The following is an 18,427-nucleotide window of genomic DNA, read 5'->3' on the forward strand; positions in this document are numbered from 1 at the left end:
CTGCGGGACAGTGCGCATGCGGGCCGTAACACACATGCGCGAACAGTCCCGTCTCCGACGATGAGCGCAAACGTATTCCCCACTGGATCGTTACAGGAGCGGGGAGGGAAGCATGCGCAAACACGGCATTGCCGGGGTGGGATTACGCATGCGCATCTTTAGGCTTTTGTTGACGGCGCATGCTCAAAAATGAGCACGCACACGGCTACGTTTACGTCTTACGTTTTGGTGTGCGTGGGTAACGGCGCTCTGCTGGAGCGCAGGAGAGTTGGCGTCTGGGCCCGGTGTGTGTGTGTGTCGCGGGGAGAGAGCGAACACTGAAGCCCAACATCTTCCCCCACCTCACACACACACACACTCGCTGCTGTCCGCTATGGGCTAGGGTCAAAGAAGTAAAACAAATCCGCTGACCGGCAGCTCGGGCCCATCCGCCTGCCATGAACATCGACGTGGAGTTTCATATACGCCAGAACTACCCGTGGTCTAAACTCCCGGGGAATGTCAGGCAGGTCAGTGCTGCACTGTCAGAGGGACAGCACAGAGGGAGTGCTGCACTGTCAGAGGGACAGCGCCGAGGGAGTGCTGCACTGTCAGAGGGACAGCGCTAAAGGGAGTGCTGCACTGTCAGAGGGACAGCACAGAGGGAGTGCTGCACTGTCAGAGGGACAGCGCTAAAGGGAGTGCTGCACTGTCAGAGGGACAGCACAGAGGGAGTGCTGCACTGTCAGAGGGACAGCGCTAAAGGGAGCGCTGCACTGTCAGAGGGACAGCACAGAGGGAGCGCTGCACTGTCAGAGGGACAGCGCTAAAGGGAGCGCTGCACTGTCAGAGGGACAGCGCTAAAGGGAGCGCTGCACTGTCAGAGGGACAGCGCTAAAGGGAGTGCTGCACTGTCAGAGGGACAGCGCTAAAGGGAGTGCTGCACTGTCAGAGGGACAGCGCTAAAGGGAGCGCTGCACTGTCAGAGGGACAGCGCTAAAGGGAGCGCTGCACTGTCAGAGGGACAGCACAGAGGGAGTGCTGCACTGTCAGAGGGACAGCGCTAAAGGGAGCGCTGCACTGTCAGAGGGACAGCGCTAAAGGGAGCGCTGCACTGTCAGAGGGACAGCGCTAAAGGGAGCGCTGCACTGTCAGAGGGACAGCGCTAAAGGGAGCGCTGCACTGTCAGAGGGACAGCGCTAAAGGGAGCGCTGCACTGTCAGAGGGACAGCGCTAAAGGGAGCGCTGCACTGTCAGAGGGACAGCGCTAAAGGGAGCGCTGCACTGTCAGAGGGACACCACCGCACCGTGCCCTCAGAAGGCCACGGGCATTGCTGGCTAGGCCAGCACTTGTTGCGGATCTTTAGTTGCTCTTGAGAAATTAGTGATGAGTTGTCTTGAATTGCTGCAGTCCATTTGTTGTAAGTAGACTCACCAAGCCTTTATGGAGATGGGTCCTGGATTTTGAACGTAACATTTGAGCTATGATATATTTCCACCTATGGATGATCGATGTTTTGGAGGGGAACTTGCATTGGTGGTGTCCCCCTGAATCTGCTGGATTTGGAAATTGATATCTAAAGAGCCTTTGGTGAATTTCTGTCGTGCACCTTGTAGATTGTACAGACTGCTGCTCCTAAGTATTGATCATGGAGGGAGTGAATGGTACATTGTTCATAAACAATGAGGCAGGCCAGTTATATATTTTTCTTTTTTTAACCCCTCACTACCGCCATGTGTGTGAAGGTGTGAACCACAGTGAAAGACAACAGGTGTACAAATCTTTATTCAGTTTCCACCACCAGGAAGAAAGGAAACATCAGGGTGGCCAGTGACAAGCAGTGCCCTTCTCAGAGGGCACGGACCAATGCTATATTGAGTTCAGGAGCTGAATAGCCGTGGCAGAACCCAAATTGAACATCAATGAGCAAGTGCTATTTGTTAGTAATTTGCTGACAATTTCCATCGCTTTACCGTTGATTGAGAGTGGATTGAATGGCTTAATATTTGTTCAGTTTGGACAATAGTTTTTTGTGCACAGGAAATATCTGAGAAATTTTCCATATTGTTGGGTAGCTGTCAGTGTATTGGAATAGTTTGTCTTGGAGCACAGTAAGTTTGGAGCTAGAGTCTTCAGTACTGTTGCATGAATGTTGTAAAAGCCCATAGTTTTTAGTCTCCAGCCTTTTGCTGTGTTATTCATTATGTAAAATGAATCTAACTGGCTTAAGACCAGCAGCTGTGAAGCCTGGATCTCTGGAGGAGGCTGCAATAGGTTATCCACAAGGCACTTCTGACTAAAGATTATTAGAACATAGAACAGCACAGAACAGGCCCTTCAGCCCACGATGTTGTGCCGATCACTGATCCTCACGTGTGCACCCTTAAATTTCTGTGACCATTTGCATGTCCAGGAGTCTCTTAAATATTATTGCAAATGCTTTAGTCTTAGCTTTTGCACTGATGTGCTGGGCCACCCCATTATTGAGGTTAGGAGTGTTTGTGGAGTCACCTTCTCCAATTGAATTGTCCTCCACCATTCATGACTGGATGCAGTAGAGCTTAGCCATGGGCATCCACGTGGGCCCCAGCTATGCCTATCTCTTCTGGTACAAGGAAAAGTCCATTTTCTGCAGCTACACAGACACTATTTCCCAGCTATTTTCTCCGCTACATCGATGATTGTTATGGTGCCACCTCCTGCTCCCACGAGGAGGTTGAACAGTTCAACAGTTTCACAGTTCCACCCTGACCGTAAGTTCATCTGGACCATCTTGGCCACCTTCCTCCCCTTCCTGGCCCTTTCCATCTCCATTAACGGTGACTGACTCAACATTGACATCTACAACAAATTCACTGACTTCCACAGCTCCTTTGTCTACACTTCCTTCCCCCCTGCCTCCCGTAAAAATGCTATCCCTTATTCCCAATTCCTCAGCCTCATCTGCTCCCAGAACATACCAGATGGCTTCCTCCTTCAAAGACCGCAATTTCCCCTCCCGAGTGATCGATGATGCCCTCTAGTGCATCTCATCCACTTCTTGCACCTCTGCCCTCAAACCCCACTTCTCCAATTGCAACAAGGACAGAACCTCCCGGTCCTCACTTTGCATCCCACCAACCTCTGTATAATTGCATCATCCTCCGCCATTTCTGTCACCTACAAACAGAGCCCACCATAAAGGATATATTTCCCTCCAACCCCTATCCAAGTTCTGTTAAGACCATTCCCTCCTCCGCTCTCTTGTCAGGACCTCCCTTGCCGACAAGATAGATTTTCATAGCAACTTTAACATGGCATCACAAGAATTGCAAAACCTACCCCCCCCCCCCCAAAAGGAGCCTTCCGCATCCATCAGAGATTTACCTGCATTTCCACACACATCACTTACTATCTCTGTTGCTCCCGATGTGGTGACCTTAACATTGGGGAGACAGGATGCCTACTTGTGGAATGCTAAAAGTTCTGATGAAGCGCTTATGCTTGAAATGTGGCTTCTTCTGCTCCTCGGATGCTGCCTGACTGGCTGTGCTTTTCCCGCACCACACTCTCAACTCTGATCTCCAGCATCTGCAATCCTCACTTTTTGCAGTAGAGCTTAGCTCTAAGCTCTTGGTTGTGGAATTAAGGTCTCTTTATCACTTGCTGGTTATGCTATTTGACATGCAGATAGTCTAGGGTGATGCCCTTATTCTTAGGCCTGCCTGATGCTGCTCCTGGCATGTTCCCTTGCATTTTCATTGAACCAGGGTTGATTCCCTGGCTTGATGGTAATGGTGGAGTGGGGGGGTATACTGGGCCATGAGGTATGCAGATTGTGATGGAGTATGATTCTGCTGATACTGATGGCCCACTGTGAGTTGCTACATCTGTTCAAAGTTGAACCTATTCAGTGTGTGGTGTTAGTGTTGTGCATCATTATATAAGATAATTTCGATGTGATGACTGGACTTTGTCTCCACAAGGACTGTGCAGTAGTCACTGCTATGGTCAGCTTCATCTGCAGCAGGCATGTTGCTGAGAATAAGGTCAAGTATATTTGTTCCACTTGTTGGTTTCCTCACCACCTGCTGCTGGCACAGTCTTACAACAATATCATTTAGGACTTGACTTATTCAAACCATAGCGCTGATGTTGACATTTCCTTGTCCACGTTTGACTTGGTACCATGATGTTTTGTGGTACTTGGAGTCAATGTTGCATATTCTCAGGGCACTTCTCTCCTGCATGTATACTTCTGGGCCTAATCTGCCAGTGGGACAGGATATGTACAGTGGTGGTGTCTGGGACATTTGTCAAGTATGATTCCATGAGTATTGCTGTCAGGTTATTATTCCAGTATTCTGTGAAACGGTTATGTGAAGACACGCACCCCCCTCCCACCCTGATGATTTTGAGCCAACATGGCTGTTTTTGCCATTGTTGATTATGGTGCCTAGGTTGATGAGAGTTGTTCTGTGCAGTATCTTTTTTTTTTGAGTTTCTCGTGATTGTTACAACTTGCCAGGCCATTTCAGAGTTTGGTAAAAGAGACAACTGTATTTCTGTAGGACAGACCAGATAAGGATGGCAGTTTTCTTACTTAAAGGGTTCTGGTGATCTCACCATGCATGCTCGCACAATTTTTCACAGTCAGCACTATACTTTTAATTCCAGATTGTTTTTGAATTCTACCATCAGCTGATGGCAGGATTTGAACCCAGGTTCCACTAGGTCATCCCCTTAGATCACTCCTTAAATCATCAGGTCAAATGTTTGATCATTTGTCCTAATATCTGATATGATTAAATGTTGAATTCTGTTTGCTAATTTGCCTTGGGAGATTTTACCATGTTAAAGTTGCTATGAAAATCTATCTTGTTGCTCTTGAATGATATAGTGGATCAAGTAGCTGATGGGCACCTGGCCCTCTGTGGTCTGTGGCCTGTTTTGGACTGTAGCTGTGCCTGACCTTGGGCTGGCTGCCCCACCTTATTGTTTCCTTACAGTAAGTATGCAGCTCTTGACCCAACTGCCTTAGTTCTTCTTTCTCAAAATTGCAAACTGAAACCTGCAGCTGTATCAGCTCATAACACCCTACCCACCTTACAATTGATGTTGTATTCATTTCTTGATGTCACAATACTATTAATGTACTAATTCTGTTGCTAATTTATTGATTTTTGTTTTGTTTGCTTTGTAATTTATTAATTTGCTGTTGCTCGACTAATCTATTAATTCAATGCGCCTGTTCCAAATTTATTAACTTGGCATGCTTCATTATTGTTATGTGCCTACTTTACCATGAACTTTGATTTATATTTGCTGTTTTGAGATGTATTTTCCACTGAGTTATTAATTTGCTGTTGCGTGATGTTTTGTTAATTTTCCCAGTTTTCCCTGGTTTCCTCACAGCCTAACTAATCAACTTATTCTCATTACATTTTACCTTTTGGCAGTGCGCAATCTCTTTGTGATTTGTTGGTGTGACTGGTATGCTGTGAGTTTATTAATTTGGGACCAAATATGCCTGTTTGTGCTTTTTGCTACTGACTGCTCCCTGTTGCTGCTTCACTAGTGTTTGCTACTCTATATGTTAATTATTCGTAGCCCAGCTACCTTCTGCAATTTCATTTCATTTGTGTTTTAATGCTGATGGTTGAAGGATGTTTGGCCAGGACACTGGGAATGACATTCCTACTCTTCTGGAAATAATATCACAGGATTTTACTTTGTGGCCTGAAGGGTGGACACAAAAGCCTCAGCTTAATATCTCAGCGGAAGAACCACTTGTGACAATGCAGCATATGCTCTGTATTCCTCTGTTATTGCCAGGCTGAGCCTTGTGTTTTAACATCCTTACCTAGAGTGAGACTTGAACCCATAAACTTCTGACTCTGAGGGCAAATTCATCTAATGTTCTTTTTTTTTCCCTTTTAGTAAATAGCACAATCTTTGGGTTATCCATCTCATTCCAAATAAAACTATTGTGCAAATGGTTATTATGAGAAGGTTTTAAACCTCTGTGCACAAATCTGCATAGAAGAATGAAATAATATTTACATGCAGTAATAAAAATCATAATCTTATTTTGAATGGGGAAAGCATCTTGCTTCAAAAGTGTCAATAGTTAAATATTTAAGTCTGTTATTTTGTACAAGTTTCACTTTTGGGTTATTTTGGTGGTAGAGCTGACTCAAAGCAGATAATGCCCAGAATAAGCATGAAACTATGTTGATTGCCACAGTTCATTTGTTGACATTAGTCTTCTGACTCAGAAGAGATAGTGTTCAAGACCCACTCCAGAGCCATAGCACATTAATCCATATTAACCTTCCCAGAAGAAAGCTCCATTGTCTTTAAGTTATCTCTTTCAGATGAGAGGTTAGTTGCCGTCCCAGATGTCCTTTTCAAGTGGGCATCTGATGGCGAGGCAGTATCTTGACAAAGGGGAATTAACCTTGCTGTCCTAGTCACTTTATTCTGCAATCAAACTCACTGAAAGAACACATTGTCACAGCGTAATCTAGTCATTATTAGCTGAAAAATCATTCTGAATTGAAATTTTTTTTTGTAAATGTGCAGAGGCTATGGCATCACTCTTAATGAAACTCAAACGATGAGGAAGATGCTAACCACTTTCTGATGTCTTTTGCAGAGTCTGGGGAACTCTCCACGCGAATATGAGAAACAAGTTCTGCTTTACAGCATCCGCAATCAGTTGCGGTACAGAAACAACTTGGGTAAATGAAACTGTAATGTTTTATCAGTGAAGTGTAATATATAGTATTTTCATTGTCTGGAGTTAGGTTAGCTTAGTTGGCTAGATGATTTGCTCACAATACAGAGGGACACCAGTTGTACAGGTTGAATTTTCATGCCAAATGAAGTTGTGTGGAAATTTCTCCGTCTCAACTTCAGGCAAGGGAAGAAGTATGTTGAACTTCAGGACTGAAAAGTCGGTGCTCTCTCTTCAGGCAGCAGCTCTGTGGCCCTTTTGGACCATGGGGACCATTTTATTTACTCCATTTATTAGGTCCCATTAGATTATGAAAAGATAAGTGCTAACTTCTACGTAATATCCCCAATGTATTGAAAATATGTAATGTGTGTTAATCAGTCAGCATGTTTCTCCAAGCAGCAACTAGATTTGTTTCCTCTATCACCTATGGCTGGAGGGTGTATTGTCCACAAGATGCACTTAAGGTGGTCAACAATGGCTCTTTCAACAGCACCTTTCAAACTTTGGACTACTGCCACCAAAAGGCAGCAGCATCAGAAAGCCACATAGCATCCTGACATGGATCAAAACTACTGCAAATTTGTAGTAATTGGGTGCAATGCAATATTTAGAATACAAAGCTTCAAGAAAGTGGCTCGCTATGATCTTCTCAAGGGCAATTAGAAATGACCAGAATATGATGGCCTTACCAGCAATGTTTATATCATGAGAATGAATAAAAATGCTACTTTTTTTTTCCCAATCGATGCATGCAAGAAATTAGATTTAGAGTCATAGAGATGTACATGAATTATACTATTTCATGTACAGGGTTTCTTTTACAAAACAATAATTTGACTTGTTTCAAACTGCTCTACATTATCCAGTCTGAAAGATGGTCAAACAGTTGATCAGTCGGGCACGCTGTCCTGTGGCTTTATGGCCTGGCTGTCAATTGCCTCACCCCAAAGCTCTGAAATTCTCTCTCTATCCCTCTCTCCTCATTTTAAGATACTGGTTTAAAACCTGATTCTGACCAAAGTTTAGCCACCTGTGGTTTTGTGTCAGATTTTGACTGTGAATGCTCCAGTACAATGTGCTAGTATGTTTCATCCCAATGAAAGTAGGATATAAGTGAAAGTTATTTTTGTTATAGTTCCAATATATGAACTGACTATGTGCCTTTTACTTTTTCAGTGAGATATATCAAGAAAGATGAACGCAAGTACTATGAAGAGCTGTTTAAATATAGCAGAGAACATCTCATGCTGTATCCGTATCATTTATCTGACATTATGGTGAAGGGACTACGGGTTACACCTTTTTCCTATTATATAGGAATTATGGAGGTGAGTTTAGTGTTCAAGAGCTTTAAACTGTCAAGTAAAATTCTGAATATATAATCTGTGTAAATTTGTATCTATAAACTTACATCCAGTAGATTTAATGAAGTCAAACCAAATTTATCTCCACTGTAGTCAGTATTGTTTCCATCCATTGGAACCAATTTTCCAACAATACAAATCCTGTTTTGCTTGTTAAATATTCCCACTACAGAATCAGAACCACCTGTATTTAATAACTAGTTCAAGTGACATTCTAGCTTGAGATTACACTAATATAAATCTATACATATCTCATAAATAGAAGTACAATAATGTGTAAATTTATATTTTTTAATTCACTCATGAGCGTCACTGGCTCGGCCAGCATTTATTGTCCATCTTAATTATGCTTGAGAAAGTGGTGGTGAGCTGCCGCCTTGAACCACTGTAATCTGTTTGATATAGGTAATGCCATTAGGAAGGGAGTTCTAAGACTTTGACACACTGACACTGAAGGGACAATAAACTATATCCAGTTCTGGATGGTTTGACACTTGGTGGTGTTCCCATTTATCTGCTGCCCTTATCCTTCTAGGTGATATATACAAACATATATTAAAGTTAGTGTTATATGTAACTTTAAAATTTACTGGATTGTAGCAACTGGAACCAATTAGACAGCTTTACCAAATAAAAACACAATAGTTTGAATGGCGCTTTATGTATTTTGTGTCTGATTCTATGTCACATGTATTGCACAGACATTAACCATACAGCTCAAAAGTCTATGCTCCAGACATGCCTTCTTCCACTCCTCTCTGCGTTATTGCAGAAGTGTAATCTTCTAAATCCATGATTACTAACCTCTGTAAGTTCATGGTGTGTTTATCCAAATGCTCAATGCCTTAACCTAGCATATAAAACTGCTTGTTAAGGAACTCTGAACTGTATTATCCACATTTCACTAATTCTCAGTTCTGGCTGGTGGAAAGATTGACAAAAGGAGTCAAAAGCCAGAATTGCTGAAAGAAATAATTTTAGTCCTAAAATGTAACTGTTTTTCTTGACACCAGGCACACTATAATCAAATCCTAGCTTCTACATTTCAAATTGGTGAATATGATGACAATTTGCCAATTGTCAGTCATATTATCTAATAACTGTGTGGATGGATTTATAGACTTGTGTAGGGATAGAATTACAAAGCCAGCATCAAAATCTCTCCAGTTTTGGACTCCAGTGGAGCTATCATTTATTTCATCGAACTAAAGTTTTTTTTTAAATGCACTTTTGTTTTCTTTTTAGGATATCATGAACAGTGAAAAAAGTTATGATTCGTTACCAAACTTCACAGCTGCTGATTGTAAGTTTTCTACACTTTTGCTATCTGAATAAAACTGACTTCTTTTTTGCACAGGATGTGCAAATGTTCTCCACCCCCTACTTGAAGGAACACTGCTTGCTGAACTCCCAAGAGACAAAACAACAATATGCTTTAATTTTCCACTTTTTATGTGAAATATGCCAAGATATCAAATTTGATAATGAACCAATTCGAAGACAGTAGAGCAGCAGGTCAAAATCATGGTCAAAGCAGTAAGGTTTCTGGAGTAACTAAAAGAGAGGGAGACAGGTTTAAACAAAGGATTGGGGCCTTTGCAGCTGAATGGTCAACTGCCAATGACAGATTGATTAAAGCTGGGGGTGAGCAAGAGGCCAACTCAGAAATGCACAGATGTTTATTGACTTTCTTAAGTGACTTTGCATAGATCTGCCTTTATTGTAAATGACCGCGCATTTGAAACTGTTGAGTTTTTACACAAATCTATGAATAATTCACCTGGATTGTTCTAATCTCATTATTATAGTGCAGATTCTCCTAACTTAGTGTCTTGATTTGACTCTAATTCTGCATTCTAGAAACTGAGGCAGTGAAGAGCAAATTGTAAATGCAAGTCTTTTTTGCACAGCTTTCATTGAGACAGTTTTGCTTCTTAATTTTATCTATATTGTATATCAAAGCTAATGAACTGGAGTGGAAACAATGAATTGAAATCAATTTTCTCCAATTCGGATGATTTATGTTGAGGTTTCTAATGTGCCCTTGGTACTTTACTGTTACAGGTAGGCAGTATAGATTAGATTACTTACAGTGTGGAAACAGGCCCTTTGCCCCAACAAGTCCACACCGACCCGCCAAAGCGCAATCCATCCATTCCCCTACATTTACCCCATTACCTAACACTACGGGCAATTTAGCATGGCCAATTCACCTGACCTGCACATCTTTGGACTGGGGAGAATGTGCAAACTCCACACAGTCAGTCGCCTGAATCGGGAATTGAACCCGGGTCTCTGGCACTGTGAGGCAGCAGTGCTAACCACTGTGCCACCGTGCAATAGTAGTATAATAGTTGTAATGTTACTGGACTAGTAATTCAGAGGCCCAGGCTGATGCTCAAGAAACAAGTTAAACTTTCACCACAGAGATCAATTTGAATTAATAAATCTGGAGAAAAAATAGTCTTAGTATTGCTGATCATGAAACTATCCTGGTGAACCAGATAAGTTTTTACAATAATGTCCTTTAGGAAATCTGCTATCCTTATGTGGTTTGATGTACACATGACTTCAAACCATAGCAGTGTGGTTGACTCTTAACTGTACTCTGAACTGGTGTGCCAACCCATTCAATTTGAGGACAGTTAGGATATGTAGTAAATGCTGCCCTTGCCAGTGATGCCACATTTCCATTCAAGAGCAAATAAAATTAGGAAGCTGTTGATGTGGGCCTAGAATCAGGAACTTTTTACATCGGTGGATGCTTAGAATAAGGTGGTATGTCCACTGCTGTTGTATAAAACAAGTTTGTAAAAATCGATTATTTTTTTGGAAGGGAATCAATGTAAAAAATACTGATTTTCTTTCTAAGAAAAGAGATTCCAGAACTTAGCATTTTATTCAGTATTAGAATAAGGTTGGTTTGTAAGAACTAGGAAACCAAGTCTGTAAACAGTTGGCTATGTATATATTGATTTCTTTCAGAAACAGCTTGTCCAAAATGCATATTTATTTTGTTAGCTCTTCCCAACCATATAACCCTCCAAAACCTCTACATGCATCCTTGAAAATCCCCAGTTTTTATCCATGCATCATTGGCAACTGTGCCTTCAGCTGCCTGGGCCCTGAGCTCTGGAATACCTTTGCCTAAACTTCACTGCTTTTTTCCACCTTGTAAGCTTTCTAAAATCTGCTTCTTTTCAAACTTTTGGGTATTTGTCTTGATTTCCTTGTACAGCTTTGGCAATTTTATGAAATACTGTGGGAATTTTTAGCTGCAGTTAAAAGATAAAAAGAAAAAAAATCTGCGTTTCTATTACACCTTTTTGACAACGGTGCTAAGTACTTTACAGCTAATCAAGTACTTTTTAAATTTAATTTTAGCCTGGTTCTGCAAGAATCAAAATGATGATTGGGCAGTATTGATTTTCAGTGATGTAGTTGCAGAATGGATATTAGCTAGGACATTGGAAAGAACCCCCTCTTTGAAATAATGCTAAGTATTATCATCCTAGATGATACTGGACAAGTCTGATTCCAGAGTGAGACCTGGTTTAATAGGCCAAAAGTTTTATATTCCTTTTGGTTATCGGAGAGGTCAGTCACTGAATGTATTCACAAGAGGCTGCTAATGTACTTTTACCAAAAGAAAATAACATAATTCATATCTAGTGCAATAAGGTTTATCAGAAAGATCTCAGAAACATTTTTTTAAAAACCCTTAACTTCAGTGAATAGTCATATCTATCTTCATACTAAAGCTTGTTGGACAGCTGGCACCTTCATAATCTTTTAATTTTTGACATTGTTACATATTCACTAGATGCACTTTTATTCCGTTTATTTCTCTACCATGACCCTTAAAACAAAGTACTAACCCAACTCACTGTCACTTAACATGAGTCCCCTAAAATTGGATCTTCGACTACCTTATAGGATCTCTCCCTTGCTCACTCCTCCACAGCCAGTTTCTGGAGCCTTTTTACTTACTTACTTATTAGCAACTTAGGACATCTCCTGAGCCTGACTGTGTTTGAGAGCTGACAATGACAACCCCTTTTAGTGGTGAAAACCAGTAATATTGGTGAATGGCTCATACATGTCCAGCTAGTCTTTCAGATTCCAAAATGGAGCTCCAGTGTGAGCAGTATTACTTCAAAGTATTACTGCTTTTCTTTACTGTTTTCTCCCTCTGGGATGCCTCGCTCCACCTGAACCTGCTTTTAGCTCCACTCTGTCTCCCTCTCGTGGTCATAAAGTTCATCAGCAAAAACCTTAGGGGCAAAAACCTTAGCAGGTAACTGCTGTGGATGCTTTACTGGTGATTTAGCTGAAATAATCTTATTGTCATAGTTTTAGTAAATGCTGTTTTGAACTCAATGATTAAAATGTCTTTCTGATCTTGTTTTTAAAAGAAGCCAGGTTTTTACAGAATTGAAAAACTCAAATTCATTTTCCTTCCTCTTTAGAAACGAACTTCCCAAATAATAATGTTATGAATCTTCAGGAATTAGTGAAATTTTTACATGCAACAAAGAGAGAAGGCAGGGCTCTGTTCTAATATCTCATCAGAAAACTGGCAGCTCAAAGAGTGCGTCAATCTCAGTCCTACAGTGAGAATATTATCCTGGAGTTTTATGCTTGTGTCTCTGGAGTTGGACTTGAACGCTTAGTCTCCTAGCTCAGATATAAGACTGTGCCCAGCCATAGCTGATGCTTAAAAGCCATGCTTTATTTTAAAGAATATGGTGAACCTTTTGCAACTGCTTTAGTGATGAAGCCACAGCAGCTTGAGCTATCCAAAGGGAAGAAAGTACAACCATCTATTGAAGACATCTTCAAACTGCATGTTATTAAGCATTTCTTGAGTGTGATCTTAAGTTTTTTTTATACACAGGTCTAAGGCTCCTTGGTATTGGAAGGAACCAGTACATTGACCTCATGAACCAGTGTCGATCATCAAAAGTGGGTTTTTTTTGTTATTTGAAGGATTATGAAGTTGTTCACTTATTGAAGTGTGTGATTTTTATATTGGAAAACTAGACACCTTGCCTCAGAATTGTTTTCTAGGGTAAAAAGTGACAAATGCAATGTTTCTTAACAGCAGTGTGAATATTTCCATTGGATTTTAACTTGAGTATCAGCTGAAATGTGTACGATATACATTGTCATATTTTGCATTTTCATTAATGGTGAGCTAAAATTAGTAAATGCAGCTTCTTGGAGACTATAATTTGGGTCGTGTTGGATAGTCTGTTACTGAACAGTCATCTTTAGATTTCATTTTCTCATGCGGGCTCTGTTATAATCCTAATATTTGTAATATTAGTTCTAATATTTGTGCTTTATGAACAAATCTGGAAGAGCAAATTGTCCCATTCTAAACCAGGGTATGCAATAAAAATGTGAAGGAAATTAATTCCTATGCACTCAACTAATTACGTAGTTTACATTTGCTATCCAATGAATATCGGATGTTGTAAAGAGAACAGGGTTCCACCATATACTGATGGGTTCAACCTAACAAGTACACTATCTACTAAGAAATTCTATGTTTGCTGTAGAATCATGGCTGCATATGCAATAAATTTATTAATAGTGGAACCTGCTGAAACTTGAGTAACAGCCCTTATAAATTATGTTGGCTATTAAATGTGCGGAATATCCATTATTCCAGAAATTCTTTCGGCGGAAAACAGCTCGTGACCTGTTACCAGTGAAACCTGTGGAGATTAGTATTGAGCCATGGTGGGTGGTGCAGGCTGGTTTTATCACAGAGGATGATATCAAGGTGATGTAAAACTAACTAAAATATTATTTATTATGAAAGTTGAGTTTTTATGTTCTATTATGGCTGTCTTATTCGCACTAAGTCCTGAACCCACAATATAAACTGACATACTACTGCAGTATTTTTTTTAACATTGAGGTAAGAGTAAAGTAGTTTAGTGAGCCAGCAGTAGGTTAAAATGCTTGTCAGGACTGTCAAGTTCATGTGTCTTGTACAGGAATTTAAAAAATGCTAAAAGTTGGTGACTGGGATGTGCGGAGAAAGATGAAGTTTGGGAAATGATGGAAAGGTTTTCAGCAGTTGTGTTGTGGAGTAGCAGATGACCACATTCGTAGAATTGTTATTCAGCAATTACAAGTGACAAGATCTTTTCCCAGTACATAACAAAAATATCCCCATTGTCAGTGGGTTTGCTGGCATCTGAAATAGACTAGGAGAATAAAATAGTGCAGGACTTGATTTGATAATTTGGAGCGTGAACTAGAAAGGGGAGACTGACCTTTTTTAATCTTGATGATTTGGTGTGTGCAGGTGGATCAACGAAGCTGATTCAAACAGAGGCTGAGGTTTGTTGATCGAATGACTGACTTTTTTTTAAAAGAAAGGAAATGAAAACGAGAAAGTTCAATATCATGCTGTGGGTGGAATTTAAGATGGAGTTGATGCACAAATTGAGGGCACAGTGAAAATATGACATTGCCTATGAAGGAAAGGTTAAAATGAAGTGAAGAAGAGATCTGGAGATTAACTTTCTGGTGCCAGTCTCTGAAGCTTAGGTTTTGGCCTGAAACAAAGATCAATATTTTATAGTTTAAACTACCAAATGAGAGCGAGCTTGACACTACTGCTTGTTATCAGCATGGTGCAAGGTGTGGGTTTGGCAAAATTTGAGTACAGTGCTTTAGAGAATATGAAATATTGTATCTATATAATGGGTTGCTCTGAAATGGGGAAATTCAAGATAGATCTTTTGAGGAGAAAGTTGAAAGGTAAACAAGTACTAATATCTGATGTAATATAAGTAGATCTTAGTACATAAATGTCTTGCAGATACTGCAAGATCACCAAACTACACTCCTCCCCCACCACACCAACTGCTGAAGTGTTTTTGAGCATTGTTGGATATCTTTTACTAATACTTTTTAATAGCAACATTCTTTAACCAATTTATTAAAGGAATATGTTCATGTTATACTGAGCTAATGTATCTGAGGACTCTGGAAATAAGATACATAAAAACAGGAATTACTGACAAAACTCCGCTGATCTGGCAGCATTTGTGGGAAGATGTTTGTAAACTTAAAGTATTGATACTGCTTTCTCCCCACCAATGCTGCTAGACCTGCTGAGTTTCACAAGCATCACCTGGAGGTCTTTGTTTGACTTGTACTGGAAATAACTTAATCCTGCCAATTCTAGTTCTGAATTTACTTTCAATAAGGCCAGAATGTAATGAGACCTGCTTGCACATCTGAAAGTATGACTGTGTGGCATGCAGACACTCAGGACAAATCTTTACAATCAAAACTTTGTAGTGTTCTAAATACTCTTTCTGTATGAGAGAATTGATGAGATCTTGTTGAGAATTGCTATATTATTGTCTCCAGATTTGTTCAGGACCTGAGAAGGGTGCTATTGATAAAATCATTGATTCGGGACCTCAGCTGGCTGGAATTTTGGAACACAATGTGGTGCTCAGTGAGTATATCCTTTGCAATGAAATCTGTCTTGTCAAGCTCTATAACTTCTAAGTTTTACTAATGGCCCGATCATCCCAAATGCATGCTGGACAAAACTGGTATATTTCAATGCAGGTAAACGTGAGGTTATTTGTTTTGGACCAAATAAAGGGATGGATCGGAGGTTTTAATGTGAAAAAAAATGGCAAAAACCTAGAAACGTTGACAGTTCTGAGAGATTTAGAGGTCTGTGTTCACTATTGAGATGTAGTGCTCAAGTACAAAACTTGAATTCATATTGAATGTGCCACTACTTAACAGCAGCAGAAAATTCCTACAAAGATTATCCTCATAACCAACAACCTGTGTCTTGCAGATGAAACCGTTTATTTTGCCTTTCTGTTCACCCTCCCATCCCAGCACGTTCATGCCCCTCCAGCCTTCAGAGTCATGGATACTGCAAAAGTCCCAGAAAGAATGCAAGCAGTCAGTTGTTGTCATTCGTATTCCATACAATATGTAGGGAAAACTGGAGTGCAAAAGAATGCTACTTCAGTTTACAGCCACATTCTCTGAGTTATCCTCATCTGACCTCCAAGGTATAGTACTGTTAATCACTCGCAGTAAGGTTAGATCTATGAGCTCTTGTCTGGCATTTACAGCAGTAAAGTTGCCTTTCCCCAATTATCAAGAGTTACATTCGATGTCAGAGGGTAGTGCAAGTTCTTGCCTATATTTAAGGAGACCTGGAATACTGAACTATTTTCCAACTAAAATGTCGAGTCAGGAATAAGTTAAGATTAATTTCAAATACCCAGATGATGAAAAACTGAAAGTAGATATATACTTGTTGTTGTAGAATATTGTCAGTGCTTTGTACAGTTCAACAGTTATTTTAGTTCATGTTGCTAAATATTCATAGGCCAGATGCATGCCATTCAGCCCAACCTCTTAGTGTTTATGCTTCACTTGTGTTATCTCCCACCCATCCCTCTTCATTCAGGTCCAACAGCATATTCTTCAATAGCTTGTTCCTTGTGTACATCTAGCTTCTCCCATCTACTGATGCTGTTTGCCTCCGTTTGGTAGCTTTCTGAATAAAGTTTCTCTTAAATTCCTTATTGGAATTATTTCTGTCTTCAACTATTAAATTTATGATTCCTAGTTTTGATCTAGCCTGCAGATTGAACATCATCTTTATGTCGGTGCTCTCAATTATTTTCATAATCTTGAAGATCACTACCCATAACCTTGCTGTTTTCCATTTTCAAGAGAAAAGGGATCTAACCTGTTCAATCTTTCTTGAAATGTTTCATCTTATTTCTGGTATTATCGTTTGTGAATGTTTTTTGCATCATCTTAGGTACTTCTATATCTCTTTCTATAACAAGAAATATGAACTGTTCTCTAAGTAAGATGTATTTAACATTTCATACAAGCTTTACATATCATCTTTGCTTCTCAGTTGACATACTGAACAACTGTCATACCTCACTGGGGTAAAGTGCTGGAAGTAAAGTCTCACTCTTCCCAATATCACCACAAAAGATAACAATTCTAGTCAGCAGGTGTGTAAATTTGCCCAACCTTCCTATATTTTAGATCCAGGTTGACAGCACAGTTTAGGTTTCTGTACTACAAGAAATATTACAAATATAAGAAAAATTACAAATAAATAGGTTCTAGTTACAAGTAAGTAATTATGAACTGCCAACATTTAACTCTACTAGTCAAACCTCTAAACCCCTTATAAAACTGCACACAGACACACACAGATACTCACACAAAAAGGTGTGTTATGAACAGAGGGGGAAAAAAATGGGGAGGCAGTTCAAAGGCTCCCTGTTCACAGGTTGTTGAGTTGATCTTTGGTCTTGTCAGGACTTGGTGCACCTCAATCTCTGTACTTTCACTTGCTTACAGGAGGTATAGAGCAACTGGTTGCACATAAAGTCTTTGACTTATTGGTTAAAAGCCATAGCTTAGAGCAACTGACGAGGGGATACTTCAAGCTTTTTTTTACTTTGGAGGAATGGACATCTACTTTATTTCTGGAGATCCAATGGCTTTTGAGCAAACGTTCACATTTACAAGCTATATTAGAGCCAATCACTTAGTAGTTGGTAGGCAGAAGGATTCAGCACTTAAAATGTGTATTGGTAACCTGTCCTTAGTGCAGTAAATGTTTCCACAATCATTGATTTTTCAAATAGTGCTTGGCAGGGAAGTGGAATAGTTTTCCTCTCATGAGTTCCTGAATTGTAAATCTCTAAGTTCAAGATGTTTGGACTGCCGTTTACTGAGAAGCCATCTTTTATGACCATAAGTCTTTGTCATCCGGTGCAACCAAGCTCATCTTTTGTTACTGGAAATCTGTTCTGCATCTTGTGTGGTTTACAATATGGTCCAGATGCTTTGGAAACTTTTCTAAACAATGTGCTTTTACCCACAACTAAATCTTAGTTTTTATTTCCTCACATTGTCCCTGTATCATTTCTGATTTAAAATTGCCAAATTATGTAGAACTGTGGTGTGTTTTGTATATGAATTTTGTGTCTATTTTGTGCTGGATGCCTCTCACTGTACATAGAATACTTGCATTTAGCTGGCGTTGCAAGGAAACTATCTTCCCAGTACACACACCCTGCCTTTTATTTTCTTGTGTTGAATTTTTTTTTGTGTAATCAGATTGTAGGATAAAAATCTTTTTTTTTGCCTGTTGGCTACAGGGAATCCTATTAAAAATACACTTCACATTTTCAGTTGAACTGCATAGCACTTCCAGCATAGAAACCAGCCATTTATGGGCGGCATGGTGGCACAGTGGTTAGCACTGCTGCCTCACAACCCCAGAGACCTGGGTTCAATTCCCGCCTCAGGTGTTTGCACATT

General features: G+C 40.3%; 1 protein-coding gene across 2 annotated transcripts in view; it reads left to right on the top strand.

Moving 5' to 3' along the window:
• Positions 1–240: 240 nt before the first annotated feature.
• fam91a1 (family with sequence similarity 91 member A1) overlaps positions 241–18,427 on the top strand; it is a 50,771-nt gene continuing 32,584 nt past the window's right edge. For both annotated transcript variants that reach the window (XM_060823087.1, XM_060823089.1), the window contains exons 1-7: positions 241–509; positions 6,618–6,702; positions 7,878–8,029; positions 9,311–9,368; positions 12,963–13,030; positions 13,743–13,856; positions 15,464–15,554. In XM_060823087.1, the coding sequence (XP_060679070.1) occupies positions 438–509; positions 6,618–6,702; positions 7,878–8,029; positions 9,311–9,368; positions 12,963–13,030; positions 13,743–13,856; positions 15,464–15,554 (640 nt within the window). In that variant the 5' untranslated portion in view covers positions 241–437. The remainder of the gene's footprint in view (positions 510–6,617; positions 6,703–7,877; positions 8,030–9,310; positions 9,369–12,962; positions 13,031–13,742; positions 13,857–15,463; positions 15,555–18,427) is intronic.

Source organism: Hemiscyllium ocellatum, chromosome 4, assembly GCF_020745735.1.
Source record: "Hemiscyllium ocellatum isolate sHemOce1 chromosome 4, sHemOce1.pat.X.cur, whole genome shotgun sequence".
NCBI classification, from domain to species: Eukaryota; Metazoa; Chordata; class Chondrichthyes; order Orectolobiformes; family Hemiscylliidae; genus Hemiscyllium; species Hemiscyllium ocellatum.